General features: G+C 28.6%; 3 protein-coding genes across 4 annotated transcripts in view; all 3 read left to right on the top strand.

The window, feature by feature from the left end:
* Positions 1 to 2685, top strand: part of LOC116765722 (uncharacterized) — a 127178-nt gene extending 124493 nt beyond the window's left edge. The window contains exons 9-10 of the mRNA XM_061522075.1: positions 1396 to 1456; positions 1536 to 2685. Of these exons, the coding sequence (XP_061378059.1) occupies positions 1396 to 1456; positions 1536 to 1551 (77 nt within the window). The 3' untranslated portion in view covers positions 1552 to 2685. The remainder of the gene's footprint in view (positions 1 to 1395; positions 1457 to 1535) is intronic.
* An 8193-nt stretch (positions 2686 to 10878) lies between these two features.
* Positions 10879 to 15716, top strand: LOC116765962 (proton-coupled folate transporter-like). Its single transcript, XM_032655613.2, has 7 exons — positions 10879 to 11700; positions 11787 to 11937; positions 12168 to 12269; positions 13178 to 13315; positions 13512 to 13595; positions 14566 to 14722; positions 15354 to 15716. Exons 1-7 carry the CDS (start codon positions 10927 to 10929, stop codon positions 15493 to 15495), a joined length of 1548 nt encoding a protein of 515 aa, XP_032511504.2. The 5' UTR covers positions 10879 to 10926; the 3' UTR covers positions 15496 to 15716.
* Positions 15717 to 16347: 631 nt separating this feature from the next.
* LOC116765963 (proton-coupled folate transporter-like) lies at positions 16348 to 21919 on the top strand. 2 transcript variants are annotated; one of them, XM_032655614.2, is made up of 7 exons: positions 16353 to 17405; positions 17545 to 17686; positions 18504 to 18605; positions 19129 to 19266; positions 19550 to 19633; positions 20074 to 20230; positions 20403 to 21535. In XM_032655614.2, exons 1-7 carry the CDS (start codon positions 16605 to 16607, stop codon positions 20473 to 20475), a joined length of 1497 nt encoding a protein of 498 aa, XP_032511505.2. In that variant the 5' UTR covers positions 16353 to 16604; the 3' UTR covers positions 20476 to 21535. The 2 variants fall into 2 exon arrangements, with proteins under 2 accessions (XP_032511506.2, XP_032511505.2); XM_032655615.2 differs by lacking the exon at positions 19129 to 19266 and having other exon boundaries at positions 16348 to 17405; positions 20403 to 21919.
* The last annotated feature ends 1574 nt before the right edge of the window (positions 21920 to 23493 follow it).

Raw genomic sequence — 23493 nt, 5'->3', positions numbered from 1 at the left:
TTCAAAGAATTCATTACCGACTACGCAATTTATGCTTTGGTATGTAGCTTTATGGGAACGTCGTTAAATGCCTCCTTTGAATGATATCTGAAAACATGCAGGTGACGAAATTAATTTCTCATCCATAGATTAAAAACAAAAATATACATGTAAAAACTATCACAATGCAAGATGACGTAGAAAAAAAGAATAGACGCGGTCGCATTGAGAGACCTCCTCCTTTTTGAAGTCGGTTAAAAACAGGGTATATATAGGCTGTGAAATGAATAGATGGAATCATTGAAAAACACAAGTGCTATAAAAATTTCAAACAATTCGAGCCCAGTCAAAAGCTATACAATTAAAAATTTTGAATTTGTCGGCAGTTGGTCATTGTTGAAGATTTTCCATAGCAACAACTAAAATTGCATTCTATCGTTACGAGCTTTTTCAAGTTCATTTTGTGCTCTCATCTTTGGTAGACTAAATGTTAATTGTCCTTGATATCTGCGCTCAAATTTAACCATGCAAAGTACCGCAAAAAGTTAAAAAATATACTTTAAAAAATCTAATAAATTAATAATTCGGTTTTGTAAAGTCTCTATGTTTATACCAGTGAAGCTATTCAAAAATATTTCTCATTCTTCCCTTTGAGTTTTTTGAATGAAATTGTAGTATACAGGAGTTTATGAACTTATGAGCCCTCTCACAAAATACACAGTATAAAGAGTATGTCAAACAAATATGACAATATCTAATTTATTAGATATGTAACAACGATATACATAAATAATATTCAGTGGTCCATATTGTATGATAAAGGAATTTCTACGGCAACATATAGTTACCTCCTTAAGAAAATCAACCCTTACTTGTTATTACATACGTATACGTGTTCGAGAGTGTTTTGAGATAAAACGTTATTCCCCTAAAATTTTAGTTCAGTCAAATTTTGTGTCCCATCTAATATCATGATATAGATAGTCTGTACGTTTGTGGATTTACATTAAATTCTATTGAAGAAGCCTGAAGGTACAACATAAAATAATTTTCCAATCTTAAATAAAAATCGCTTAATGATGGTAAACAATATTAACTTCCATTAAATTCACACATTTATTTAAAAGTAATAACAGCACTAGAGTAAAAGCATTATAAATTCTGAATAAATTAACTATTAAGGAGAGCAAGACTCAAGTTAAAAGCTAGTAAATATTATAATTTTATAACTTTCAATCTTAAATTTTCAAACTTGTCGTCAATTAAATTGTTTTTCTTTGAGTTACATATTTGGAAATAATGCGGTATAATTTAGTCTCTTTTGCTTTATCTTAGTAAGAATTTCTCTCAAAAGTACTAGAGAAATTTAGCACTAAGATGCTATATATACATATAGTTACATTTTTCTTTCCTCAGGTCCAGCGACTGCCTCTTTGCTGCTAATCATTATTTGTTTCACAGTGTCGGATATCCTTAGGTGAGTATTTATCCTTTAGAAGTAACTATTCTCACATTGAGTAAAAAATTTCATATAAAAGTATATTTTTCTTTTACAGAGTAATTCTGCGATGATGTCTAGCCTAAACGAAGCGAACCTGTACATAAAACGTATTTTAAAAGAAGTGCTAAATTATTTTACGTAGCGACAATAGTGTCTCATTGTATTATTGTAAAAGAAATATAAAATAAAACAAATCTTTTTTCAGGTGTCATCTATAAAAACTTTGAATTCATTACGAGAAAGTAATAAAAGTAAATCTCGTGGGATTCTTGAAAGTATTGATTTTTTTTTTGTATCTTATACAACGAATGGTATTTACATATATAGATAGATAAATATATAAAGGGTAAAAAAAAGGGATTGTGTTTCATGTAAATAATTGTATAAAATGATATAGATATACAAGATGTGTAATTTTAATGTTCTTGTCATGTGTTGTAGTGTAGATTATATAGGCCTACTGAGGACGCTGCAGACTTTTAGTTCAACAAATTCATACATTTTATTCCACATATACAACAACTTAACTGTATACAATCACCGATTCGTATCTCACTTTATGTGAAATCTTTGTATATCGTTGAATTTTACTTTATCTGAAACCTTTCAGTTATGAAGCGGATACATTAACGCCTTTAAAGTCTACAGCGTTCGTTTGATCCTAGCCTCTCTAAGTATAGTAAGCTACATAAATGTGCATCTTATAATAAATATGTTGCATATTTATGATCGCCGAATGTACAATGTAATTCTCTTCCTCTTATGAAAGTAATGAAATGTTTTGTCAAAATATAATTATATTGTTTATTTAACATAGGTCTTTAAAGATACCCTGAATAATATTCGTAAGTATGTTAGATAATGTAATAATTCTAAGTACATATAAAAACTATCATTATTATTTATCCAACTGTTTTAGAATAAATGTGTCATTTAATTGATGAATATATATAATGTTGGCAAATTATTTCAGGTCTAGTAAGTATTATGAACTCAATACTAAGTGTCATCTATCACATTAAATGAAAAGGTTGTAAAAAAATGTCAATGTAAATTCGTTTTTTGTTATTAAATGTTTCAGCGAATAGGTTTTTTTTTATTTATTTTTTTAATTGTTCTTTTCTTACGGTATGATGTGAAGTTTAGATTTATGTCACATATTTTAAATTGTGATTTCTGAAGTTGATATTGTTATCGTGTCCAAAAACTCTAGTTTAAATTTTTTTTTATATTTTTGGATTTATTCAACTATATTTATATGATTTTGGTTATTCATTATTATAATAACATAACATTGAAGACGAAGCGAAATCCAATTACGTTCTTTTCATTTATATAGCTATATTTATATTTAAAAAAAAAACAGATATGCCTAAAACTTGTGTACGGAAGCCTTTTTATAATGGTAATCGTATATGTTTTGTTTCTATTTAATGTGTACAAAAGTTAGCATGTAATGCTTAAGTATGACTCGCCATGTGGCATTTCAAATTATTATACCTATGTACGATGGAGTAGACAATATTTGTATAAGTAATCTATTGAAATAGCAAAAATTAATGTTATTTATTTCTATTGCATGTATGAACAATTTTAACGCCAGCGCAAAACGTGTTATCCATTCGTTTATTTTTGGTGAGGAAAAATGTTAATGGATTTCCTTACGGCAATATAACTAACAAATGGTAACTTTACTATGGTTTTGTTTTTTGCGCTGGCTGTTAATAAAGTAGATATTATGTTGAATAAAACAATTTTTATACTGAATTATTCTTGTTCCAAATTATTTGCTCAAAATTTGAGTTTAATTATAAAATTAAATAAATTATCGGAAGAATAAAATTTTCGTTTCATTTTGTACAATCAGATAATAAAGATCATACACATGTTTTGATATGAATTCTGTGTAATAACGGATCTATTAAAATCAAACAAGAGTAAAACAAATGAAAAGAGAGACTGGACAAGAAAATAAAATAGATACGATTTTTTTAACAATTAATTTATTTTGTAATTTCTCGAGCTAATTCTACGAAACCATTTCAGCTAAGCTTATACAATCGATCGACAGTCTTCAACCTGAATTAACAATAAAGATATCGGAAATAAAAAAGTAAATATTTTTATTAACTTAATCAGACACGAATTGAATAATTTTATGTGATTAATTTTTACTAGGAAATTTATTAAATCGAGTAAACGTGAGTACTCAAACCATGCGATGAGTTTTTATATCGTAAATATATCGTATATATATTTACTGTTTCAAGTTCACCGCTTTCAAATAAATATATATATATTTTAATTTAAATTATAAATATGGAATAAATAATGGTATCACGCTGATTACAATTATGTATTACTTTTGAAAATATTCAATTATTATTTGAAATTAGGTTAAAAACACTACAACTCCTTGTGTATCTTTTTTAAAATTTTGCTTAAGTTATTTGTACAAGTTTGAAAAGTGCACATTTACAATTTTATGTATAAATAATATAATATGTTATACTCTTAAATAAAATAAGAAGTTAATCTCAATAATTATTTCTATTCTATGATAAATCATTAAAATGTAAATGTAAAAATGATGTAAATCTTGCACTCCTACTTTAGATAGTAATACTGGGTCAAGTATAAATCTCCGGCAACGTTCCGATTAAAGTTCTTCAATTTATTTCAATAATGTAGAAAGCGCAAAGTGCGATTTAAATCATCGATGTATATAAGGTGCACTCGAAGACATTTTCCATTAGAAAAATACAAGTATGTGTTTTGAGGAAAAATTGAAAAAATTCATGATAATGAAGCTGGCTAAACGTGTAATAATTTTTTTCGTAAAATAGATCGTTATATTTTTTCTGTAGGAATTAAAAGTATCAGGAACGACACTTTTTTATTCAAAAGTTATTAATGTTATTGTAAATATTTTATGTTTTCTCATCTTCCTTCTTATCAAACTTTTACGACACTTTTACAATATATCTACCAAGTCAACAAAGTGCATATTATATTTTCAGAAAAAGTATGTATTAATCCAATAATAAACCTTATATTTGATTGGATAATGTTTTTTGGTATACAGAACTCACAAATGATACTTTAAAGAACGATCTTCAAATATAACATTTTATTAAAATTACATTTCTGCAAAAAAAGTGTCCAAGAATTAAATAATTATTTCATTTATTCATGAAAACATTATATCGGCTTGTAGGAAGTAAAGTATTAGTTATATTACGACAATAGAATTTTAAATCATTCGATTTCCATCGTCTCAAAAGAAGCAAGGTCTTTGGTTATAAAATCTATTTGTAAATTACAATAACAATCTTCTGTAATGCAACCGCTGAGGATGCTGGCTGGAATTAGTATTAAGCTTCTGGATTCACGTTTTTATTGTCATAATCCTAAACAACAAATAATTACGCAAGTTAATAATATCTCACTAAGTCAGCTGAGTCCGTAGGATCATTCTCGTGTAAACATAAGTATGATCCTTCTATCATATCTATATCACATATTCATGTTTCAAATATTAATTCAAGATTATTATATGTTTTCAAAATAAATCAAGTAGGCCTTCTATTATAGATAGTGTCAGTACCTCGTCGCTTCACTCTTCAGTCTCATTAAGTAGTTATTTATCCAAACAATACTAAATAAAACACAAAAAAATAGTCTTTTATATAAATAAATTGTTAGTAAATAAACTTACATTGAATTTCATTTATTTGAACAATCATTAACATTAAAGACAAAATAATTATTGCATACCACATAAATTTTATATTCATAAAAATGAGATCCTTAATTCTTATATTTTTTTATTCCAAATTTCTTTTTCTATTATTCTGATTATTACTCTGTCGACAATATATTTTCACCAGAAACTGGCCAAAAACTAGTGTGATACAATATTTTTTATCTATCGACAATCTTTTGCTTCTCGTTTTTTTAGTTTTTGACTTTTGTTGTTACAAACTATCATAAGCGATTCCCGGCGCCCGGCCTCTTTGATTAATGTTTCAAACTACTGTTTGTCACACTCAAATTCCGTCGCTAACATATTGATACTGTCATCTACAGCTTGACGATTTCGCTATTTGGTCTTTATTTTATGACATACCTTCATTTTGTCTATTTGTCTACTTTGAAACGGCCTATTACTTGTAAAAATCACCTATCTAAAGTTTATTTAACGAGTTCTATTTTTTAATATGGAATATTTATAACAGAATTACGGCACATTTGTAGATATCTCGTCTGCCGATGGTCACTGTTGCTGCAAAGTAACCGAAACGTCGGGAGTATTATATGTCGGATTCAGAAAATTTTACACAAAATTTAATTAACAGGGTGCTAATAATTATATTAATGCGTTTATTCCTCTGTTTACTAAGAATTTGTTAACAGTTATTTGATGTTTTAAATGTTTCTCAAGAAATTTGTCTGTGAAATGATTCAGATGTGAGTCAGATTCAGAATCCTTTTCCCCAAAACCATTATTGAACCTTTAGCCAAAGTGTTGAAGAATATGCCAGCGTCCTGTGACAGGACAGACTTGACAAGAAATTTTTAGACCCTCAAAGCCTTAAATTAGATTTTTTAATGAGGCTTCCTATTGTTGCAAAATTAAAGAAAGTGTACGATATAATTTTCCTTCCCATATATTCCATACAAAAACATCATATATATTATATTTTATATTATACATAAAAAATTTCACTATACTGCAATGACATATTTTTCTTCTTACACCATTACATGAAGTAAGAGAATGTACCTCTTTAATGTACATTGCCTCCTCGCTCCTTAAAGATCATAATTGAAACATATTTCTAAAACGATTGTACTATTGTGATGCTGATATTTAGTGTTATTTAAGACAGAATAATCGTAATGATTTGTTCTAATAATATGTCCGCTAATATGACATGAAAACGACCTTTCCTTACTATACCTTTATACTGGTTTTGAATAGGCTTGTTGAAAGTCGTTTCAATAGTAACATTGTTGAAATTTTTTTTGTTACAAAAGAGGAAGTTAAAATGTCAAATTCATAACGATACTGCGGTTTTTATATAAAAAATGACTTTGTTTCATTATGTTCATCAACTGCTAGAATATCTTAATTCACTTTGTAGATAAAGTGCATCAAACAAAATATTAATATCACAAACAGTTGTTCAGACCACGAACAGGAGTCCCTCCCTATATGTAGCACATTCTAACCAACTTAATTTTATTATGAGGACACTGTCTCAAGTAAATGTCTCGTTTTATATTTCTATCCAGCACTCCATAGAGACGATTACCTTTTTTTATTTTATTATTAGATCAAGAAATTTATTTTCCTGTGATCCGCAGAGTAGTTTGCAGTCATCCCAAATACAAGTTCTTAAATAACAATTTAAACACAACCTTTAAAAATAATATCTAATGTCAGTAGTTGTGACCACTGATAGAGTTTTTAACTCTATTACTGCTGATATGATAGCCCGACATATAATTATTAATCTATCCCTAGAAATTTACGTAGACATTGTATCTATGTATATTCTCTCATTCTCATCGGCACCCTCTTTATATCATTTCATAATATCCTCACTCTAGTTGTTTTAGAAAAAAATGCTAAAGAAACCATTTAATATGTCTGTGTGTATTTGTTCCTTTGAATTCCTTTCTTTTTGTGTAATATTCAATAAAGTATATTGATAAAAACAACCAACCATTTATACCAACGCTGTCGGCTTCATTCAAATACTTATTATTAATTAACGTTAAATCTATGTTTAACAGTATTTAGACACCACTGACAGACGGTGAAGGAAAACATCGTGAGGAAACCTGGTCTTATAATTTCGAATTATAAGTTTGAAATTGTCAACCCGTTTTGAGCGAGCGTGGTGATTAATGCCTAAACCTTCTCCATGTGAGAAGAGGCCTTTGCTCAGCAGTGGGCTTCCGATAGGCTGATGATGATGATGATGATGATGATGATGATGAAATCTATGTTTAGTTCCTTATATTGTGTGAAGAAATTTCAGAAGTTGATAGAAGTTGATGAAGCTACTATTCAGAGAGAATCAAACTTTTATTGTTGTTATATATTATGAAGAAATAACCTTATAATTCTGGGGAATGATACAAATTAAATGATGTCTATGTTATGAATATTAACATTGCTGACGTAATTAAACCTTTAACGAACTTATCCTTCGTGTTAAAATTGACATACTCATTAGGCTTGCTTATTGCCAAAATTACAGAAATTAAAGTGGTATTTAGATAATTACTTGGTGTACAAGGGACGGATTACTTATGAGTTCCAGCACTGTATACTCTGAAAATTTGTATTACAATTGCGCAGGATTAAATATACTATGTGACGTTAAATGTATAATTTAGTATATTTTTTATTTATTAACGTAAAACAAACGTTTTATATACAGATAGTTTTGTATCCATGTAAACAAGTTACAAAAACAGTTTTCACTGTTATTTAGATTTAGGTGTATAAACTATATGTGAGAGCGCGGGGATCCTCGTGGAACCTTGGCCAAGACTCTAGTCCTTTAAAAGGCTTTCGAGTCTGGGCGTTAAGTACCGATGACGATGGACAGGCTTCCATTTTGAAGCAAAGATAGCCTTTACTCAAAATGATACTTGTTTATTGCTAACAAATTCTTACAATGAATGTCAAGAATTGTATAGCGGAGATTCTACCACTGTGGCTCCTAAGAGCGACCAATGTAGAATGAATTCAGTACGATTATGCTTTGACTTTTATATGGTAAATTCTATATTACAATTGTGGGTACTTGGAAAAAACTAATCACCTGATGTATTAATAAAGTTATTAACATCGGTGAAGTGGGTAATTTGAAAACAATTATAATGAACGAATACACGAAAAGGAATATTTTCGATACGAGAAGGCTGTCGGCGCGACATATAAATACTCTTTTTAATGTTTTAAATACTTATAATGTAGATATTAAGATTAACATTGAGCTGAAGGTATTAAAAATAAATGTCAATGTTTTTATAGACAAAAAAAAAGTCCCTCAACTAAATTTACTTTATGTTTTATTTTGAGGATTGCTCAAAACTACAAAAAGCTATAAACTACAAAAAAAAAATTAAATATATTAAAGATTTCAATGTCATTTTATGAATCATTATAATTACTACAAGATATTACGAGAAAATGATTTCTTTTATAATTGGTTCTACAAAACGGGACGTAAAAAGTCTACTTAAGACGTGATGTCGGACGAGGGCAATTTGGTAGAGAATTGACAATAGGTATTCTTAATCAATGAAGTTGTTTAATATTTGTTTGAAATATCACATCTTTATTGTCTCGATATTTTTAATGAATCATAGCATAGATTGTTGAAGTTATCTATGCTAAACTTCTATACAATTGAGATTATAATAATAAAATGAAAAATAATTGAAAGATAAATTGTGTACAGTGTCGGTATAAACTCTTAAAAATGGACTTAAAAATGAAACATATTTGAAATAGACTGGCAGTCGGAAAGTGAACGCTTGTATAAAAATATTCTATCCGGTAGGTACATCATAAATTCCTTGCTTGTATTTAATGAGAGTCCAACATTATTTATTTCGTGTTCAGTGCTGCTGAAGTTATTATTGTAATAATGAGCTCCAAATAAAATATAATAGCTCCAAATATAATGAGCTCCAAATATCATATTTGACTTCTTAATTCAGAAAGGATAAGAGAAAAGCGAACTGCCATGATCACGATATAACGCACAATAGGTGGCATCGTAATTAGTATCATGAAATTTAGTATATAAGTTTTTTTTTATATATATAAATAAGGATGACGCGTTTCCTTAGAAAAAGATATGAGGTGAGCTTCTTTCAATATTACAATGAAGGTTAGAAATAATGACATTCAAAAATCTGTTACTGCTACTATGCATAATCTTCAGGGACCATCAAGTAAAATACGTGTAAGTATTCATTTACACATAGTAAAATTAGTTTCAGAAGGTTTTTGTTCACTAAAGGGCTAATCACAAAGCGATGAATAAACTGCACCCCTTATATAGAAGTCTCGTTGTGCAATGAATTTTTCATTTTAATTATTTAAACTTAAGTCTGATAATAAATTTAAAAAAAAAGAGATTTATTATCACATCCGTGAATATTTTGACGAATGCAATAATAAAAAAAATGCAGTCTTTGACGAATAAAATGCACAGATCCCATTATACTCTTTTAAGTAATATCTGCATACGGAAAATGTGAATGCTCATTTAAAATGTTTTATATCAACTGAAAAACATTTCCCCTTTTTACTGCTATGAGAGTTCCTCCGCCCATACTAACGTTATGTTGTTTATAGCTGCGATCATTACGTTAAATAATATATCGTGCATAAAAAGTTCTATGTCAAAAATAAAACAGACATCAGACGAGTCTCACTAAAACAAAATATGTCATGATCAGATTTCAGTAACAAAGAATAAATATTGCAAAATCCAAATAAAATAGTTGATTAATAATTTTAAAATAAAATAAAACAAAACACAATTATGAACCTAGCAGTACTTATATTTTTTTCCCACACGTTTACATTAATTTAGAAGTGATTTGTTATAAGAAGATCAGTTGTTAATATACAGTGGTATATTGGATTATTGATTCCAAGAAACCTGATGTCTGATGATGATAAGCTCTTTAGTTTCTAAATGATCATAAGAAGTTGTCTTTTAGGTCCACTGTCCGCTATATCATGATTTATGGCAACTCTAGTTACAAAATTAAGAGAATATTCACATTTGAAAAAAACAATAAATAAATATTTAAAACATAGTCACTTTATTCCCCATATACAGGCTTGAAATAATTTATTTTGCAATAATGATAAAATTTTATTTTTATAACTTACAATGATTATACAAGAGTGTCTATCTTCCCACACAGAAAGTTTGGACAAAGAAGGCGGATGGTGTCACTAAACTTGGGACTTTGCGCCTGTCTTCATACTGTGCTTATACTCGTAACAAACTTTGTCCTTGTAAAAATCAATTCGTATCACATTTGAGAAATATTGTCTGTTATAAGATTTGTGTAAAATTAGACAAAAGTACATAAGTAAAAATTAAAAATTAAAGCATAAAAAAACTATCTAAGTTACACAAATAAAAATATTGTTAGCTCTTAATTTAATTAAAAATACTAAATAAACATATAAAAATAAAAATATAAAAGAAAGTATTATTATAAAATAATGTTGAAGTAGTTACAGTAAATATACAAAACATATCACAGGAAACGAGACAGTAGATATTTGTAGTTGATAAGGGTTCTACACGTCATGTCTAAGCAAATATTTTTTATATGGTTCAGAATACTTATTGATAAACTAAATGTATTTCTAACTGCATTTCACTGTGAAAATGGTATTGATAAAGGAAGAAGAACCATTAAAAGAAGAAAAGAAAATAGAAAATAAGAAAACTTTAAGGGAAAACATTGCTTACATCCGAGAAAATATCACCTTGGAACCAGTTCTTATAACTTTTGTTATACCAGGAGTTCTTGCTCGTCTCGCAACTCAAAATTTAAATCTCGACAAGGCCTGTCGAGTGAATCTACAATTCGGGGAAAAAATATGTGATGCTCTTATAGCTAAAACAGGATCAAACTATCACAATGAAGAGTTGAAAATTCAAGAATTAATAGCTTCGATGGAAGTATGGAAAAATATAATATTAACAGCCATACCCAGTATTCTCATACTGTTCATCGGAGCCTGGAGTGATCAGACAGGAAACCGAAAATTATGTATACTGTTACCTATATTCGGAGATTTTCTAATGTGTCTCAGTAATATTCTAAACGTTTATTATTTCTATGAACTTCCACTTGAAGTAACAATGTTTTTAGAAGCTATATTCCCAGCGATGTGTGGGGGATGGATAGCGACATATACAGGAACATTCAGTTATATTGGTGAAACATCAAGTGAGGATAATAGAACATTTAGAGTCGGTATAGCAAATCTTTGCTTAACCGTTGGCGGACCACTTGGGAGTGTTCTTGCTGGAATATTACTAAATTATCTTGGCTACTATGGCGTTTTTTCCATGACTTCACTTTTATATTGTTTTAGTATATGTTACGGCATTTACTATATTAAAAATCCTAAAAGACCTGCACCCAACAAACAGGTATTTTATGTGAAAATAATGTGACACACAAAATACAAATTCCACTTTTAGTTCTTCTGACTAAATATTCTGCTTTTCTATTTTAGGTTAAAAAAGTAGGATTTTTAAAGTCATTTTTTGATATAAAACATGTAAAAGATACGTTCGCAGTTGCTTTCAAAAAAGGACCTAACAACCGAAGAATGAAATCTATTTTGGTACTAGCATGTGTCGTATTTATATATGGTCCAGCATATGGTAAGTTAATATACTATTAAGCTATAATCATTGAAAAACCTCAATTACTAAGATTATAGAAATACAGACATGACCATAAACTTCATATAGCCTTCTGATAGATACCTTTTTTTTTTGATGACGCAGGGAATTCTGATAGATACCTGCCCAGACAGCTTTGTCCTATGCTCGCTTTATTACATAGTAATAACAACAAATTTATGATATTACTCTTCACTTCTTATCAACAGGAGAACACACAGTGCGATATCTTTTTGGGCGATACCGATTCAACTGGGATATTGTCAAATACAGCTTTTACAATACCTTCTACATTTGTTTACACTTGCTCGGTAAGTTCGTTGATGATATTCAATATACTACTTTTGAACTTTTTATTATAAACTTAATATCCAGATTTTTATGTGTCCGGATGATATTTTATGAAAAGTGTAACAAAAACGTCATTGCTTAAAAATGAGTGAAATTACAATATCTATTTAAATAACAACAACAAATATTAAATAGAAATCTTTTTTTTTTGTACGAAATAGTATTTATTTATTGAAAAAAAAAACATATTTTTCACTATACAACGCATGCCTTTTTGGATAATCTATTTATTTAATTTGAAAATATAAATATTCATTGAATACCAAAAACGCATTTTTATGTTTGCTAAATATATTTAACTCGTCGAAACCCTTATACAATCAACTAAGATCTGTACGGCTCTTGAAGCCATTTTGTATAAATATATATCAGCAACGAACTAAACATCATGTTATGATGAAAAAATCTTTCAAGTAAGAAGAGCAATTAAATATGTTTTTTTTTTTTTTGTAATTTTTATTTCTTACAACAACAAAGCGATATTTTATTAAATATAAACAATCTGAAGTAACTGCTGTGTATGGAAAACTATTGATGTCGTTCTAAGTACACACTTATAATACTATCGACCTATAAAAATTGTATATAATAAGAAGAAAGAAATTATGAGATTACAATGGCTAGGAAGGGGCATTTAGAGCTTCTTGCATTCATCACACAAATTGCGACTGTAATAGTTACTTAACAACCGATCTACATTTATGTCTTATAGAGAGGCACTTTATATTTTTTGCTTCATCTAAGAATTGAGTGTTAAGTCTCTATTCAATATTTAAGCATTCACTTAAATTGACATTTTGGAGGGGAAAATTTTCAATTCTTTTTACTAATTAAAATAAAAAAAGTAATCAAAAATATTTATTTTAAGGTGCCACTATATCAATAACGTTTCTGAGCAAAAAACTTAAATGGCAAGACGCTACTTTGGGAATATTATCCAATGTGAGTAAAATAATAGGATGCATCGCTACTGGATTATCAAGAACCACTCTGGAAATATACGTTGGTAAGAGTTAATATCTAGACTTAAAATATAAAGAAAAAATATAAAAAAATATATACAAGAAGAATTTTTTTTTCTTGTTAATTTATTTTCTACAGGTATGACTTATTGATAATATTTATTATCATTAATTATAATTTCAATAACCAAAATCAAAGTCAGGAAAACGGATAGCATTAAAAAAATATATATGTTTCAGCTGTCGTACTAGAAATGTTCAACGCAACTCCATTTACTGCCCTTAGGTCTATATCTTCCAAACTGGCTACCAGTGATGAACTAGGTATGTTCTATAATGAGATCTAAGATTTTCGCGAGTTTTATTCATTTAAATGAAACTAGTATTATTCGGATATACTACGCTATAACTAGGTATGTTCTGTTTTTACTGGACTATGCAAAAACGACCCCTATTTTGAAAATATTCCTTACTGGAAATCAATCAATAATCAAGCTTAAAGACTTCAAGAGACTCTACTTTTATATATTAATTTGATATTTTACATTTTTACCATCTAATGCATAGCATTTGTTTCTTAATCAATTATTCTAATAGATACAAGTAATTAGATTTTTTTAAAAGGAAAAATCAACTTTATTCCACAACAGTAAAGGTCACACCAACATTGGATAGTAGTACCTATAAATAAATTAAATTATAATTCTCTCGCTGGCTATGTTTAATTCTCATTTGTGAGAATAGCTTATACCTTCTTGTCACCAGAAGATGTGATGAGTAACGTTGTGTGATGAGTCTGTCATATGTTATTTATTTTTCCTTCGCGTTTTTTTAAATTAAATTTACCTAATTAATAAGGACTACTACAGGAAGATTAGGACACCTGGTACTTGCAGTTCCTGTTATATTTTATATTTTTGTCTCTTTTGATTACTTTGCTTTTATTTTATTTAAGGGGTTTTAATTAATTTATAGACCTCGATGGATCTTAAATTATAATATCAATTTACTAATAATTTTAATAATGAATTAATTATCTTTGAGATAGATTGACTTAAAAAAATTCCATGCGATAAATATTTAGAAAAAATGAATCTATTAATTACATTTATTTTCAGCATCTTCATATAAGGATTTTAATTTCTTTAGTTAACTACCTTATCTAATATGTATATTTCAATTTAGTTATATATACTGTTACATTGTTTTTATAAACAATAAGTCAAAATATTATAAAAAAATTACGAGTATATAATTTTTAATAATTTCATTCTTAAAAAGGTTTTTTGTTTAGGAAAAATGACAGCAATATTTAATTTAACGGAAGTCGTTACATCAATGGTTTTCGGGCCAACATTTTCTTGGATATACATGGTTACATTGAAATACGAGTCCGGATTTATTTACTATCTAAGTGCTGTAGTGACTGTACCGTCACTTATGATTTTTATGTAAGTATTTATATGGAAATAAGTTTTTGCGGCCCCATATGTTGGAAAGTAATCTCTTTTAAACTTCCATCAAACTAGATTTCATTCGGATCAGTCCAGCGAGAAAAGGTTGTTGATAGACAAGCAGACCCTTTTTTAATCCTATAATTTTAAAGTGGACAGAATGTAGTAGAAAATGTAAATAATATATTAATAAGATTATTACAGTAATAGCAGAAGATTGTTTATCTCAAATTGACATATATAGAATATTATAATTTAAAAAAACATAGCAAAAAAATGAAGTGCTTATATATAATTTCTTCCCACAGTAATGACTAGACCCTTCACAATTGTCTCCTCATATAATAATTAAAAGTATTCAACATAACTTATATTATTGCTGTTTCATTATTATTATTTATCATAATAGCTTTTCCAGTTTCATTTTATATCTCACTCGCGTCATTCCACGCATAATTGTGTTATGTAATATATAAGACAGTGTTTACAGCGCTCTGAAGCCAACTTGCTACATTGGAATTAACTATTACAGACGTTGTTCATTCCTTATATTATATAAAGTTTTGTTAAGTATTTTCACCATGTACTTATTTTTACAATAAAGGATATTATTATAAAATGTTTTCAGATGGTTCTATAGACAACACAAAATTGTTGAAAAGGAACAAAAAACAGAAAGTGTGAACATCGAGAACGGTCATGAAAACGATAAACAACAAAAAAACCAGTCGTTAGTTAACAGCGTCGAGCCGAACGTTAGCTCTTTATAGAATAAGACCACAGTTTGACGAAAAATACAGTTACTTCCAAACAAAGCAGTGTACAGATTGCTGTAACCGAGATGTGTAGCTCGTTGAAAATCTACCTGAAATATTTTTTTTAAAAATGCGTTCCTTTAACAAAATTCAAGAACCTTACCATATATAAAAATAAAATTTTAAATTCTTGAATTATAATGATTGTGAATAAAATATTTTATATATTTCTCTAACTTTGTATCGTTTAAATATTTTATACATCTACTTAAGTAATATATGTGTCAGAAAACATTATTCATCGTTAAAGTTATTTAAGATTCTTCAAGTAATTTTTTGCTTAAATAAATTATCAAAAGAAAAATCAGTTTTTAAATTATGAATAGCATTCATTAAAAGTTGAGACACATTTACTTTTCGATCAGCGATCTCTTGATAATATTGCTATAAGAGGTTACAAAAACAGAGAATGATATAATCATTTCATAATACACTTACATACATTCCAAGGAATAATCACATTTTGTCTTTTCATTATCAGCTCATGGTCGATATAATGGCAAACAATCGCTCAGTGTAAATATTAATTAGTTTAATGTTAATATAATGATAAATAACATTCACAGTACGTTCTATTTAATTATTACGATATTATATTTAGAATTGCTAACTTGTAGGGTTTTATTCCAATGAGAATTTTCTCATAGGCTTTGACTGCTAATATTTGTTATCGTTGGTATCTATGAACTAATTAATTATTTTAATACAAATACATTATATTGACTAAATTGATTTCGAAGTGGCGATTAATTGAAATTTAATTATATTCTGTTTTAATTGTAATCGAAATGATGTTAACAATTTTAGATTTTTTATCACGTCAACAAATACCTTCAGATAAGTTTTGGCAATACTATTTTTAATATTGTTAAAATATACAAAGTTATTATAAAAATTATATCTTAGCGTCAGTAATAAATATTGTGAATATCTATATAAGAATACATCATTGATGCAAAAACTTTTATTTAGAAAGACGACAAAGAAAAGATAAGTGATGGACTACGTCAGACAAATTTTAATTACGTCTAGTTTACAAGAAACTTCCACAGAGTTAAGTAATCATGTCCGCCGATACGGGCAAGGTGTTACCCGAAGAAGAACCGCTAAAGAATAGAGAAAATAAAAAAAATGATTTTGAAAGTAAAGGCTTTTTTGAAAAGCTTACCTACTTAAAATCCAATGTCACCGTTGAACCAATATTTGCTGGTATCGTTATACCATCCATGCTGGCCAGGCTAGCAATACAAAACTTAAATATGGATAAGACTTGTCGATTAAAACTTAATTTTGGTGAGGAAATCTGCGATGCTTTGCTTGAGAGAAAGGGAAATCTTACTTACTATGAAGGCGAAGTACAAAAGGTAATATCTTCAATAGAAACTTGGAAAAGTGTCATCCAGACAGCCTTGCCAACAATCCTGGTAATATTTATGGGAGCGTGGAGTGACAGAACTGGTAACAGAAAATTATGTATACTTTTACCTATAGTTGGAGAATTTCTGGTGTGCATAAGCAATATATTAAGCGTAGTATTTTTCAATGACATTTCCGTAGAGGTAACAATGTTCTTGGAAGCTATTTTCCCAGCTATTACGGGAGGTTGGGTTATGGTATTCTTAGGAGTTTTCAGCTATGTGGGTGACATAACAGACGAAAAAACGAGAACATTTCGTGTTGGTCTCGTTAATCTGTGCTTAACAGCAGGGATTCCAATTGGTGTATCTTTAAGTGGAATTCTGTTAAAATTATGGGGCTACTATGGTATATTTGCCACATCTGGACTCATTTATCTGACAACATTTACTTATGGCTATATCTATTTAGAGAAACAAACAAAACCAGGAATTGATAAATCCGAAAAGGTAAGTATAGTAGTAGTAAGTGCCCTGGTAGTGTTTAAGCATAACGAATATTATGAATCACCTTCCTTTATTCAGAATTTGTTATATTTCATTTACTCATAAAATAAAATTTGATGCGCTTACATTTTGGTTCGTTTAGGCAAAACCTGTTACATGTAAGGACATAGTAACTTTAATAAAAGAAACTGTATTGTGTGCCTTCAAAAAAAGGGATGGACGCTTACGAATGAAAGTGATTCTGACACTCCTAGCTGTTGCTATTATTTATGGACCAGATCATGGTAAGAAAAATTAACGTTTTTTATGTCTACGTTTCTTTCTCCGTATGTCTTATCTGCCTCTTAGTAGTTCACCATAAAACAAAATAATCATATTTGAAAGAGTAAAAAAACGAATTTTTCATTGATTTTGTTAGTTTTAGTCGAACTTTAAAGGAAAATGAACGTTCAAGTAAATACTTCAAAAAGAACCTGTATAATATATTTCGTATTTGAGTGATGTTTAGCTGGATATGTAAATTAAAAATATACAATATAAGTAATAATGTCAACACAGTTTAAATTATTCAATCAAAAAAACATGCTAAATATTTTGTGCTGTAATAGGGAGCTGCGTGAAAGATTTTTTGCTTTTGACCTTCTAGTTAGAAGTTTTCGAAAGTAATATCAATTGAAGTGAACGTAGTTTAGCCTACTCTCACTGTGAAAACTTTCATACCAATTTATAGTTTGGACGTTTTCGTATATGCAGTCAAAAATGTTACAAAATGAGAAATTAATTATTTATCATAACTGTCCATAAAGTTACATTTAATCTTTTAATTCATTGGACCATTGAATATTTTCCTTCAACGAGTCACTTGTTTATTTCAGCTTTTCAAAATACACTCATCAAATTCTTACTTTATCCCCTTTGAATAGTAGCAAAATAAATAAAGTTTATGAAATTCCTAATAAAATGTTATAATTTAAAAAACCATCACAACCGCTTTTTATTAAATTCTGCATCATTGATGCAATATTTACTGTATTTCTTGGTCATGTTTTAAGTATAGTCGACTCTCTAGCCAATGTAATAAGTTTTAATTTTATGCGACAGGTGAGAAGATTATCACTTACATGTTTGTGAGATATCGACTTAAATGGGACGCTTTGAAATTCAGTATATACTCCACCTACAGTATTGTGGTACATTCCATAGGTGAGTTGTATAATATTTGGAATATATAAAATTTTATCATATCAGCTCCTATATATATGTGTGAGGTGTGTGTTTATATTTCTCATCATCATCATCAGTCTATCGGAGCCCACTGCTGAGCAAAAGCCTTTTCTCACATGGAGAAGGTTAGAGCATTAATCACCACGCTTGCTCAAGACGGGTTGGCGATTTCAATCTGATAATTTGAGAATATATATATATTCGCATACAATTTATTTCTTGAATATTTCTCCTTCCAAAGTCTCGTATACATGATTTAATCTATTAAAAGTCCTTAAAGAACTAAAATGAGAATTGGCTGTTTTAAATATATTCATATTATCATCAATCATAATCTTTACTACCTAAATGAAACTAACAAATTGAATACTTATTTTGTAATCAAAATATAATAACATTTTGATATTAAAATAAAAAACGATAATGTTAGATATTAAATTCGTTATACTTTATAGATGTTTGTGCTGTACATTATCTTTATTCTGTTTGTTTTGATCGTCAGGAGCGCTATTTTCTATCAGTGTGTTCAGCAAACATTGGGGTTTCCACGACTCTATGCTGTGTCTCATCTCCGTAACGAGCAAACTCATCGGCTCTATATACATAGCCTTTGTCAAAACTGACTTCCAGATGTTTATGGGTATTTTTTTTTTAGTAGAGACTAAATTACGAAGCTTAAATTTTAAAACTATCTATCATACTAAATATTCTTAGTGATAATTTTTATATTGTTCTTTTTTATTTAATGGAAATTATATGGTATGTTCATAGAATATAGTTTTAATGGAAAATCATATTTAATACTTAGGTTTTTCCAATTCCATTACTACGAATTCACTTTAGAAATATCGTTCAATATAATAAAATTGTTTTAAAACGAAAACAAATATCGCATTCTAGAAAACATTTTCTCTTATTTCTAGTCCCGATCGTTGAAATTCTAAACGCAACTACCTTCACGTCGCTTCGGTCAATGGCTTCTAAGTTGGTTGAGACTGAAGAAATGGGTAATTTTATATATATTTATTGACATTTTATGTTTAACTATAAACGGTTTAGAACTTTGTTTCACTTGAATAATATTAATTGTATATTTGGTCACCTATCTTATTAAATGCAAAGACTTTTTGTAAATTAAAATACCTACGAGATTAAATTAAGTAAGAATAATAAAATAATTATAAGACGCTTCATGATGCTACACGATTTCGAATAGCTTTTATCAAAAACGAATGGAAACAAAATTATATATGACCAAATTAGTTTATTCAATGAAATCAAAAATTTCCAATACTCACGGCTTCGTAAAATCAGAATCATATGATTTTAATAAGTATCCAGAGAGCCTCTATGTAATGATAATTTAATTAAGAGTTTTCATTTAATAAATATTTTAAGTAGTTAGCTGTATTATAGTGAAATTAAATTTCTACTTGTATATTTGCAGGTAGGATGAACTCCCTCTTTAGCTTGGTGGAGACATTGGCAGCTCTTGTATTTGATCCTTCTTACACAACACTCTATTCAATGACAATATCCGATTTCGCTGGCTCCGTGTACATATTCAGTGCCTGTTTGACTATACCTGCAATAATAATATTAGTGTAAGTAGATATTCCATACCCACCGGAGTCGTATTTAACCATAACATAATATTTATAGTAATAGACATTCAAAACAAACGTTACAATAGATCTACTTTGAAAACATTGATCTCAATATGTAACAAATATATAAAAGGCTATCTTATGTTTATAAATACTTATCTTTTCCCAGATGGCTCTTCACACAATACCGTATAGAAACAAAAGTTAGACGGAAGCAAGAAACAACGCAGCTCAAACTTTGACAAACTGTTGACTATTCCCTCAGAGACTTCATTGTATATTTTATTTCATAAAATGAAGAGAATCATTTGTTTTGTTTATTGCATGATGGTTAATACAGTAATTAAGATTGTCATCTGTGTTGCATTCAATGTATAAGGCTTGAAAAACCTGCACAAATACAAAGCTGATTAAACTTTTTTTTTAAACTTCAATAAAGCGATAAGTATACTTTCAATAATTTTAATATCATTAAATATTCATGTTGCATTCAATTTGTTACTTACGTATTAATCTTTTCTACATACGAGTTATATATTTTTTCTTTGATTTATATATTTTAAGTTTTTTTTATTATGTATAAAAGTTAAGTTTAAATTAACTTCACTTCTACTTTGATGATTTACAATACGCAAAATCTGAAAATACGTTTTTCTACTTGGATGATTAAATTAAAAATAATGATGGGAACAATGTTGTTGAATTATTTATTGAAACTTCATCACAATATTTATATGTAACCTGCTCTCTGGATTCACTCGGCGATTATATTACATTTTACCCGAGGTTTCGGTTACTTTACAGCAAACGTAAACGTAATACAATAAATCGAACAGTAAATATGAAAACCATAATTTTCTATTAATGAGTTGTCACGAAAATCTTAGATATTATTATCACGCTGTCTTTTCTTACTTAATTTATTTTTTCTCATAGATCAACATTATCGATTAGTTTACGACGTTGACCAGGGATTGTGATTGAATATCACACTTATCTTTGTATCATCAATAAATATAGACAGTACGTTTTATACGTCTAAGTTCAGCTCAACACTCCTGACCTTCGTGTGTTCTACATTGAGACGTGCACAGTATATTCTGTCAATGTCACGTAATGTGTAGAAGACACGAAGAAGAGTGGTGGGTTTTATAATATGATTTGAAAGTCTTTGGTATAAAATGTTCCCTATATAAATATAAAAAAGTTACACAATATAGAAATGTAATTATAATAATTTACAAATTTCATTGGTACCTTTTTAATATTTTCTTCAAACAAATATGTTATTTATTTGTATTTTTTTTGTATTGTTAGAATTACTCTGGGGAAAAGTGACAGAAATTGAAAAACAGTTTGTGCTAGAAAGGGTCTGTAAAATTAAAAAGAAAGTTTCCTTATGAAGACTACACTTGTATGGAGATATTTTCTAAACACTAGTTTTTTAGAAATGAAGAAACAAATAAAAAATGCAGCTGTTCGATTTTATTACTCGATGTTCTAGTAAGATTTTCCTCTTAAGAAAATAAAAGCGTATTTCAAACTTCAAGATCCTGACACCTTTCGGCTAGCAAGCATAGGTTATAGGTCAATGCGATGATTCTAAAAAAAATATCAACTATGACTAAACAGTTTTTTTTGTAAAAACAACAGTTCTTAAATATAGGCTTAAGTTGTACGATGAACGACTTTTCGCGATCAAGAAAAATAAACTGGGAAGTGGAACGATATATTGACATTTTGTTTTCTTTCAAATTGCATATTAATTTTATCATCCTCAATAATAAGACAACCTGAAACGTTTTCAGCCGGGCATAGAGATATTTCATGTGGAGGTAATATATTCTTAATGGCAATAAAATGTCTGTTAAAATGATAAAACTGACAACTGAACTCAAATTATACCTGAATAATTTTGGAACTATTTATATACGAGGATAAATTTAAAAAAAAATAAACAACTATGTATAGAGTCGGTGATAGAGCAAAAGACTTTTATGACATTCGGCCAAAAGAGACTTTTCCCGATTGTCGAATGCAATAACGACTTGGCTTTTTAATAAAAGTGTAACATTTCCTGATTGAAAAAATTATAAAAAATAAATATGAGACGACCAAATCTATTCTCTAAGTCAGATTTATTAGGAAGAATTAGGACTGACTTGTATATATCGAACTTATTGTAATCAAAACTTTATAATTTTGAGTTATGAATTGTTATCAATTCACGTCTCAAGTTAAAAACTTTATTTTTCCGGGGCTTAAATGTAGTTTTACATAATTGACAGTATATATATATATATATTCGGTTTATAATTATAGGAAGAAACAAATAATAAACTTAAGCTGAAAACGTTTAAGCCATTACATAATTATAGTACGGAAGGAAAAGAGGAAGGAATATTACGGAAGAAAACAAAGTCTTTAAAATAGAATATGAGAATTATTTGTTTGATTTGAATTGGAAGATAAAAATAAGATCATTGATAAGTATATACAGCATTAAGTTCAATATACTCAATTTTCCTTCAATTTTTAAGTAGTCTTTTTGTAAATTTAATGATTAATTTGTGTATGACCTATTTGATTTTTTAAATAAGAAAATTATATAGAGAAATATTTATGAGTTCTTCAGTGGCACCAGTTCTGCAATAACATCTCTCCGCCGATAACAAATTGAAAATAATATATTCCAAAATACCTTCCTACTATTACCAGCCTAACTATCTATCTCAGGAGAATAGTGGAACTGCACCTGCTAAACACTTTGAATATATATTATATACAAACATAAATAATCACCATGATGAATAGTTGAAATAATTAAAATTGAAAAAATTAATTTTTAAATCGCATTGTAAAATGTGATAGAAAATGAATCATCATCAGACTATCGGAGCCCACTGCTGAGCAATGCTCTCTTCTCACAAGGAGAAGGTTAGAGCATTAACCACCACGCTTGCTCAAGGCGGATTGGCGATTTCAAACTTATTATTTGAAATTACAAGTCTAGGTTTCCTCACGATGTTTTCTTCACCGTCAATTAGTGGTGTCTGCATACTCTTAGAAAGTACATATGACTCTGAAAAAATCACATTGGTACTGCCAGGTTTTGAATCTGCACCCTAATGCACGAGAGGTGTGCCTTAACCTCGAGGGCTCTAGTATTACAAAAATAAAATTGGTAGCAAAAGTTAACACAGACGAATTAACCAAATCCAGTAATAGGCGAAATTAATTTGAGAAAGGCACTGAGGATT

This window comes from Danaus plexippus, chromosome 11, assembly GCF_018135715.1.
Source record: "Danaus plexippus chromosome 11, MEX_DaPlex, whole genome shotgun sequence".
NCBI classification, from domain to species: domain Eukaryota; kingdom Metazoa; phylum Arthropoda; class Insecta; order Lepidoptera; family Nymphalidae; genus Danaus; species Danaus plexippus.
The sequence above is the reverse complement of the archived record's forward strand: the minus strand, read 5'-3'. Positions and strand labels throughout refer to the sequence as shown.

Excerpts from the sequence above, each read along its gene's own strand:
- LOC116765963 (XM_032655614.2), top strand. The coding sequence starts at position 16,605 with ATGTCCGCCGATACGGGCAAGGTGTTACCCGAAGAAGAACCGCTAAAG. Across the intron at positions 17,406-17,544 it reads GAATTGATAAATCCGAAAAG|GCAAAACCTGTTACATGTAA; the intron begins GTAAGTATAGTA and ends TGGTTCGTTTAG. Across the intron at positions 19,267-19,549 it reads TGACTTCCAGATGTTTATGG|TCCCGATCGTTGAAATTCTA; the intron begins GTATTTTTTTTT and ends TCTTATTTCTAG.
- LOC116765962 (XM_032655613.2), top strand. The coding sequence starts at position 10,927 with ATGGTATTGATAAAGGAAGAAGAACCATTAAAAGAAGAAAAGAAAATA. Across the intron at positions 11,701-11,786 it reads GACCTGCACCCAACAAACAG|GTTAAAAAAGTAGGATTTTT; the intron begins GTATTTTATGTG and ends TTTCTATTTTAG. Across the intron at positions 13,316-13,511 it reads CACTCTGGAAATATACGTTG|CTGTCGTACTAGAAATGTTC; the intron begins GTAAGAGTTAAT and ends TATATGTTTCAG.